The sequence below is a fragment of the Caretta caretta genome, chromosome 13 (genome assembly GCF_965140235.1).
Source record: "Caretta caretta isolate rCarCar2 chromosome 13, rCarCar1.hap1, whole genome shotgun sequence".
In the NCBI taxonomy this organism is placed as follows: domain Eukaryota; kingdom Metazoa; phylum Chordata; order Testudines; family Cheloniidae; genus Caretta; species Caretta caretta.
Window position 1 is genome coordinate 33,907,130 of NC_134218.1, and position 9,022 is coordinate 33,916,151.

General features: G+C 42.7%; 1 protein-coding gene across 1 annotated transcript; it reads left to right on the forward strand.

Annotated features, from left to right (window-relative positions):
* The first annotated feature begins 7,366 nt into the window (after window positions 1–7,366).
* Window positions 7,367–8,323, forward strand: LOC125622628 (olfactory receptor 5P76-like). The gene has a single exon (XM_048820755.1). It carries the CDS (start codon window positions 7,370–7,372, stop codon window positions 8,321–8,323), a length of 954 nt encoding a protein of 317 aa, XP_048676712.1. The 5' UTR covers window positions 7,367–7,369.
* Window positions 8,324–9,022: the final 699 nt, after the last annotated feature.

Sequence of the window (9,022 nt, forward strand, 5' to 3'; positions counted from 1 at the left end):
CTCACACTTGGTGAAGAAGGGGGAACTGAGGCAGGATGGCACCCAGAGCCTAGAATGAGCTAATCCACCATCACACATGTACTTGCAACAAGCCAACACCATGTGATCTGAGTCATATGTCTAGATTGATTTTCCCCAACTCAATGTTGGGTTTGCCTTACCCAGCTTCAGTTGGCAATTCTCTGCCTCAGGGTCATGTTGTATTTGAGGCAGCGAACTCCACACCTCCACACAGTCCCATTCCCCAAAACATCATGAGCTACACCCCTAACATAAAATATGGGGACAGATATTCACCCCAAAATATCTTCCTGTAGACAGGTTCTCTAGATACCCAGTATGCTATTCACACTGTATAGGACTGCACTCTGAGAGTTATCCCTTTGAAACCAGTGGAAGAACAGGCACAGTTAGGCATTTCTGGACATCAGGAGAGTATTAACATCTGACCCTCACCTAATATGGTGGTGAGGGACATGTCTGTATGTAGGACAGATTAGATAGACAGACAGATAGATAGATAGACAGCCAGCCAGCCAGCCAGCCAGATAGATAGATAGATAGATAGATAGATTCTGAACTGATATGTCTTAATATTTACTCTGTGCTTTTAAGATCCATGGAGAAAAAGGTGCCTAATGAGTTAAATCACCAGCCCTCTGCACTATGATGTAATGTTAGTCCAGAGTTTACACTGGTAAATTTACAGGCCCAAACTAAACTGATCATTCCAGGTTTAAATTGATACAAATGCCCACCCAGGAGGCTAACTAAATCAGTTTAAAAATGCAGCTTTAGTTAAATTGTTTTAAAAACCAGTTGTAGTTAAACTGCTGTAACTTCTGTGTATGGATGCGGCCACGCAGAATTAACTAACTTTTCTTTTTCTTTCCTTCTTTCCTTCTACCAAGAGTAGGACAAGAAGTAATCAGCTAAATTTGAAGCAAAGAAGATTGAGGTTAGGTATTAAGAAAAATCTTTCTAACTGTTAGGCTAGTTAAGTTCTGAAACTGTTTACATAGGAAGGTTGTGGAATCCCCATCGCTGGAGGTGTTCAGAACAGGTTGGGAAAAACATCTGTCAGGATGGTCTAGGTTTGCTTGGTCCTGCCTCAGCTTTTGAATTTGCTCCCCAAGCTTATCTAAAACAACCCAGATCAGCTAACCTTTAGGTCATGGTGCAAATGCATAGCAGTGGGGGGTTCAATTTATCCTTTGGAGCCAGCAAGGCAGACAATCCCTGCCCTTGTAATTCCTCCTGCTTTTCACAATTTAAATGGTTTCTGATACATTTAATTTAGGGCTGATGATTAATCACAGTTAATTCATGTGATTAACTCAAAAAATTAATCATGATTAAAAAATTAAACACAATTAATCACACTTTTATTCACATTGTTAATCAATAGACTACCAATTGAAATGTATTAATTGGATTTATTATTGGATGTTTTTCTACATTTTCAAATATAGTGATTTAAATTACAACAAAGAATACAAAGTGTACACTGTTCACTTTCTATTATTTTTATTACAAATATTTGCACTGGAAAATCATAAACAAAAGAAACAGTATTTTTCAATTCACCTCAAAGTACTGTAGAGCAATCTCTTTATTGTGAAAGTGCAACTTAAAAATGTAGATTTTTTTTGGTTACATAACTGCATTCAAAAACAAAACATTGTAAACTTTAGACCCTACAAGTCCACTCAGTCCTACTTCTTATTCAGCCAATCGCTAAGACAAACAAGTTTGTTTACATTTACAGGAAATAATGTTGCCCACTTCTTATTTAAACTGTCACCAGACAGTGAGAACAGGCATTCACATGGGACTTTTGTAGCCGGCAACACAAGATATTTACATGCCAGATATGCTAAAGATTCTTATGTCCCTTCATGCCTTGGCCACCATTCCAGAGGACATGCTTCCATGCAGATGACACTTGTTAAAAAATAACGCATTATTTAAATGTGTGACTGAACTTCTTGGGGGTGAACTGTATATCTCCAGCTCTATTTTATCTGCATTCTACCATATATTTCATGTTATAGCAGTCTTGGAAGATGACTCAGCACATGTTCATTTTAAGAACACTCTCACTGCAGATTTGACAAAACGCAAATATGATACCAATGTGAGATTTCTAAAGATAGCTACAGCACTCAAACCAAGGTTTAAGAATCTGAAGTGCCTTCCAAAATGTGAGAGGGACGTGGTGTGGAGCATGCTTTTTTGAAATCTTAAAAGAATAACACTCTGCAGAAATTACAGAACCTGAACCACCAAAAAAAGAAAATCAACCTTCGACTGGTGGCATATGACTCAGATGATGAAAATGAACATGCATCGATCTGCACTGTTTGGATTGTTATCGAGCAGAATCAGCGCGGGCGCATGTCCTCTGGAATGGTGGTTGAAGCATGAAGGGACATATGAATCTTTAGCACACCTGGCATGTAAATATCTAGTGACACTGGCTACAATAGTGCCATGGGAACGCCTGTTCTCACTTTCAGGTGACATTGTTAACAAGAAGCGAGCAGCATTATCTCCTGCATATGTAAACAAACTTCTTTGTCTGAGCGATTGACTGAATAAGAAATAGGACTGAGAGGACTTGACATTGTTTTATTTTTGAATGTAGTTATTTTTTGTACATAATTCTACATTTGTAAGTTCAACTTTCATTACAAAAAGATTGCAATAGGCGAATTGAAAAATACTATTTATTTTGGTTTTTTTACAGTGCAAATATTTGTAATAAAAAATAAATATAAAGTGAGCCCTGTACACTTTGTATTCTGTGTTGTAATTGAAATCAATATATTTGGAAATGTAGAAAACATTCAAAAATATTTAAATAAATGGTATTCTATTATTGTTTAACATTGTGATTAATTGCATGATTAATCACACTTCATTTTTTAATTACATGATTAATTTTTAATTGCGCAATTAATCACGATTATTTTTTTAATCACTTGACAGCCCTAATTTAATTGCAGTACTGTTACTATAACCTAGCCCAGAAATGACCAGATAATTGCAGATTTCTCTTAAATGCTCATCCCTTAGTTCTCCTAGCTCCATAGGATGATTCTCTAAGCCACCGCCAGGTTTGGAAAGATATTTAGGCACTTAACTCCCACACAAATTAAGGGGAATTAAGTGCCTAACTACCTGTTTACTTCTCATTCCTTCGGGGGAGTGGGAGGTGTGCTGGTGAAAAGGGAGAATGGAACACCCACTGCATTACACTGGTTTAACAGGTACATATATCTAATTCCCCCAATCACCGTCACTTAAAAGTGATCATTAAAATCAGCTGTCTCAAGGCAGGCTGCTTTAGTTGCTAGAGCCCAGGCTAGGCGGCACTAAGCCTTGGTGTAATGCATGCAGTCAAGTAGAGCTGCAGAAACCAGGTGTCGCTCTGGGTGCATAGAGACATCTCAGCAGATGGAGGCAGACTCTGCAAAGGGACCGAGGAAAGCAGAGACAGTGAAAACCAACTTCAGCTCCCCAAGCTCAGTCCACTTCTGTGGTGCGGTCGCCACTTCACGGTCAGGATTAAAAGTAAGTGCTGAAATCCTTAGGCCAAATCCTGAGGCTCTGATTCATTTGCTCAGTGTTTTCTCCAGTAAAACTCCCACTGAGCAGGATCAATGGGAGCTTTTCCTGAGTCTGGACTTCAGGATCTGTGCTTTTTTACTGTTGGGGTTATTGCTTAGCTAAATAGAGATGTTTCATTTTTGCTATCCCCTACAGTGAGAGATGGGGGCATTCAGTACCTTTTACGAGCCATTCATGGTGCATGGAAAATCCATGCAGATCAGGAAAGAGCAGCCTCATCTGTCACTGTGGCATGGCCGTTAACTGTGCCATTACTGTTCTGTCTCACTTCCTATTCTCCTCTTGATGTGTCTCCTACTGCCTCCTGTTATTGCTGTGCTGCAAGGCTGCAGAGAGGGGCTGGGAGCAGTGAGTTATGGCTACTACATAGCAGCAGGGACACAGCAGAGACTCCGTTTGCAGTTCCAGGCTCCTATCAGCTGGGCTGCAGTGTGCAACCAGGGGCGGATGGATGCTCAGGGTTTGCTGGCCAGTCTGTGGGGAGCTGAGAGGGGCCAGGAAGGATTTTTCCCCTGGTTCAGATTGGCAGAGACCTTCTCTGCAGCATGGGGCACTAGCAGGTTTGAACTAGTGTAAATGGTGGATACTCTGTAACTTGAAGTCTTTAAACCATGATTTGAGGACATCAGTAACTCAGCCAGAGGTTATGGGTCTGTTACTGGAGTGGGTGGGTGAGGTTCTGTGGCCTGCAATGTGCAGGAGGCCAGACTAGATATTTATGTTGGTCCCTTCTGAACCTAAAGTCTATGAGTGACCTCTGCATGTGTCTGATGGGGATATTTCCGTTGTGCAGGGCTCTGGTCAGATTCAGATCTGCCTTCTTTCCTGTGGCACTGATCATCCTGGGGGGTAGATTGCAAACCATTTGCTTCCCAATCAATGGGACAGGATCTCAGCAACTCTGGTTCTCAGTGCTGTAGGGCAGGGTCTCTCCTCTTCCCTTCACCCCTGCAGGAGCCTGGGAGGGGAGCAGAGAGGAGGCTAACATGTACCTTTTCCCTGAGCTAGGGAGAATGTAAGGCACAGACCCTCCCCCACTGCATGGATGTGGCAGAGCAAAGCAACATGAACCTGGAGCCCCCTTCTGCCCCCTCCCTCTCCGTCAGTTCCTGCTGCTTCCCCAGGCCCTGAAAGGAACGACTGAGCGATGGGAGCCTAGTTCAGCTTGGTGGATTTGCTGGGGAGTTTTCTTCTTCACCCCACAGATGCCTGTGCAGGGCCCTGGAGAACAAGGAGCCTGGTGGGAGAACAGTACAGAGGAGTGACCACCGTCAAGGGTCCAGGGATCACTGGGCAGAGACAAAGTACAGTGCCCTACCCCCATGGATGGGAAGAGGGCACAGAACAAAGAGTAAAGGAGTACTTGTGGCACCTTAGAGACTAACCAATTTATTTGAGCATAAGCTTTCATGAGCTACAGCTCACTTCATCGGATGCATTCAGTGGAAAATACAGTGAGGAGATTTATATACACACAGAACATGAAAAAATGGGTGTTATCATACACACTGTAAGGAGATCCACCGGCCTCAGCCTCCCAAGTAGCTAGGATTACAGGCGTGCGCCACCGCACCTGGTAAGGAGAGTGATCACTTAAGATGAGCTATTACCATCAGGAGAGTAGGGGAGGGGGAAGAAAACCTTTTGTAGTGATAATCAAGGTGGGCCATTTCCAGCAGTTAACAAGAACATCTGAGGAACAGTGGGGGGGGGGGAATAAACAAGGGGAAATAGATTTACATTGTGTAATGACTCAACCACTCCCAGTCTCTATTCAAGCCTAAGTTAATTATATCCAGTTTGCAAATTAATTCCAATTCAGCAGTCTCTCCTTGGAGTCTGTTTTTGAAGTTTTTTTGTTGAAGAATAGCCACTTTTAGGTCAGAAATCGAGTGACCAGAGAGACTGAAGTGTTCTCCAACTGGTTTATGAATGTTATAATTCTTGACATCTGATCTGTGTCCATTTATTCTTTTACGTAGAGACTGTCCAGTTTGACCAATGTGCATGGCAGAGGGGCATTGCTGGCACATGATGGCATATATCACATTGGTAGATGTGCAGGTGAACGAGCCTCTGATAGTGTGGCTGATGTGATTAGGCCCTATGATGGTGTCCCTTGAATAGACATGTGGACGTAGTTGGCAACGGGCTTTGTTGCAAGGATAGGTTCCTGGGTTAGTGGTTCTGTTGTGTGGTGTGTGGTTGCTGGTGTGTATTTGCTTCAGGTTGGGGGGCTGTCTGTAGGCAAGAACTGGCCTGTCTCCCAAGATTTGTGAGAGCGATGGGGCGTCTTTCAGGATAGGTTGTAGATCCTTGATGATGTATTGGAGAGGTTTTAGTTGGGGGCTGAAGGTGACGGCTAGTGGCGTTCTGTTATTTTCTTTGTTGGAACTGTCCTGTAGTAGGTGACTTCTGGGTACTCTTCTGGCTCTGTCAATCTGTTTCTTCACTTCAGCAGGTGGGTATTGTAGTTGTAAGAATGCTTGATAGAGATCTTGTAGGTGTTTGTCTCTGTCTGAGGGGTTGGAGCAAATGTGGTTGTATCGTAGAGCTTGGCTGTAGACAATAGCAGCAGGGTGTGTTCTGGGTGAAAGCTGGAGGCATGCAGGTAGGAATAGCGGTCAATAGGTTTCAAGTATAGGGTGGTGTTATGTGACCATCACTTATTAGCACTGTAGTGTCCAGGAAGTGGATCTCTTGTGTGGACTGGTCCAGGCTGAAGTTGATGGTGGGATGGAAATTGTTGAAATCATGGTGGAATTCCTCAAGGGCTTCTTTTCCATGGGTCCAGATGATGAAGATGTCATCAATATAGCGTAAGTAGAGTAGGGGCATTAGGGGATGAGAGCTGAGGAAGCGTTGTTCTAAGTCAGCCATAAAAATAAGCAAAGTGCATGTATCCAAGCTGCTTGAAACAGGGAACATTGCTTGTTTTAGGGGTAGGGGTGAATACAATTGCAAATTGCAAATTCCTTTTTGATCCCCCATTTTCAGAGGGGAAACTACCAAGCCCTATTGAAAATCTGGCCCCAGTTTTGATTGCCGGACCCTCAGAAATCTAGCCCAGAGTTCCTTTGAAAATCTGTCTTTGGAAAGGCTTTTAAAAATGTATTAACTTCTTCTCAGTAAAGTAGCCCATGGGAATTCACTGATTGTGTCAACAAATTGCCTAAAAATAACCTTGGTGGCACAGGCAGAGACTTTGGCTAACCACACAAGTATGTATCCATGGGGTTAGGTGGGATTGTGGCTGGGAGGTAGCCTGAGCAGCAGGGGGGCTGGAACAGTTTGCACAGTGGGGGTGCTGAGAGCCATTGAACCAAGCTGTAAACCCAGTGTATAACGGAAACCCCTTCAAGCCAGGGGGTGCTTCAGCACCCCCCGCACCCTTGTTCCGGGACCTATGCTGAGTAGCCGCTAGTCAGCATGACCTGGAATTGTCCATTTGGTGATCTTCCACACTGATCTCTAGCAGCTGCTCATGGCTACTGTCAGAGATAGGGTACAAGACTGGATGTAAGAGTGGGCTGGTCGGATGTGAAAATTGCTATATTTCTTGTTTCTTACAAAGTTTGCAACATATTAATTACTTGACTCTGTAAGAGAATATAAATCCTCATTTCAGTTTGCTCTTTGGATTTTTAAAGCTAATTGGTTGAATATTTATTCTGGTTTAGCCATGCTTTATGTTCTAATTATTTTTCATAATCTCTTCTTAAAGTAGCTAAATGGCATGGAGAAAAGAAAATGGGGAAATCAAACGTCCATCCCAGAATTCGTCCTCCTGGGTTTCAGGAATCTCCCTGGATTGCAGATTCTTCTCTTCCTGCTTTTCCTAGTGATCTACATTGTTACCATGGCAGGGAACATCCTCATGGTTGCACTAGTTGTGGCTGATCAGCACCTGCACACCCCCATGTACTTTTTCCTGTGGAATTTGTCCTGCTTGGAGACCTGCTACACTTCCACCATCCTGCCCAGGATGCTGGCCAGTCTCCTCACTGGGGACAGGACCATCTCATTTAGTGGTTGTATCATACAGCTTTATTCTTTTGGTTTCCTAGTGGTGACGGAATGTTTTCTCCTAGCAGCAATGTCTTATGATCGGTATTTAGCGATATGCAAACCCCTGCACTATGCAGCCTGTATGAATGGTAGGTTCTGTCTCCAGCTAGCAGCTGGCTCTTGGATAAGTGGCTTTCTGGCTATTACCATAATTATATTTTTGATGTTGCAGTTAACATTCTGTGGCCCCAATGAAATAGACCATTTCTTTTGTGATTTCATTCCACTGCTTAAACTGTCCTGCAGTGACACGCAACTGATTTCAATGGTAAGTTTATTCCTTTCCTTCTTTGATACATTTCCCCCTTTTCTATTAACGGTGGTATCCTACATATATATCATCGCCACCATCCTGAGAATCCCATCCACCACTGGGAGGCAAAAGGCCTTTTCCACCTGCTCTTCCCACCTCATTGTGGTGACCGTTTTCTATGGAACCTTAGTTATTGTCTACATGCTACCAAAAAACAACACACTGAGAGACCTAAATAAAGTGTTCTCTGTCTTCTACACAGTCCTGACTCCTCTGCTCAACCCCCTCATCTACAGCCTAAGAAATAAGCATGTAAATATGGCCCTAAGAAAAGCTCTGACTAAGTTCACAGGATCAAATTTGCAGTAGGTGTAAACTGGTGTGTCTCCGCAGTAGTCAATGCAACTGTGCTGATTTACTCCAGGTGGTTATCTGGTCTGTAGTGATCACCAGAATTTGACTGGGTATAATATCATGAGGATAAATCAATCTGTTTTAAATGCTCTGATGGGGCTGCATGTTAATGGTTCCATACTTAAACCACATGATGCATCATAGGAGACTGTGAGGATGTAGTGAGTTCTGTGGTAGCTTCTTCAAATTTAGTGCCTGTGTCTCGGATGCGGGGCCATGGGAGTCTTTGGGGTGCAGGCTTCTTGTAATACAACTAATGTCCCACCTTCTCCCTCAAAGTGGAGAATCTGAATGGGGGTAGGCAAATCTGACCAAATTGCATAGGACAAGATCTATGCCAAGACTGAGTATACTGAAATATATAACTAGGTGAAAAGGTAATTGACCTGATGGATGTCCATAGTGTCTGTATATGAAGCATTTTAATATTCTGTCAAATTTCCAATAAAAATGAAAAAAAAATAAAGTATCTCATTTGTTGTCTCTTTCTTTTAATGTATCCCTCACAGTCTGTGAAGTGACATGCATTCATTATCAGATAGGTGAGGAAATACCTTTTTATTGGGCCAACTTATGTTGGTGGAAGGAACAAGCATTTGAGCTACACAGAGCTTTTCTTCAGGTTGTTCTATCAAGTCATTTTCAGATATTGGT

What these genes read in the sequence shown, in the direction of transcription:
- LOC125622628 (XM_048820755.1), top strand. Translation starts at nt 7,370, where the DNA reads ATGGAGAAAAGAAAATGGGGAAATCAAACGTCCATCCCAGAATTCGTC.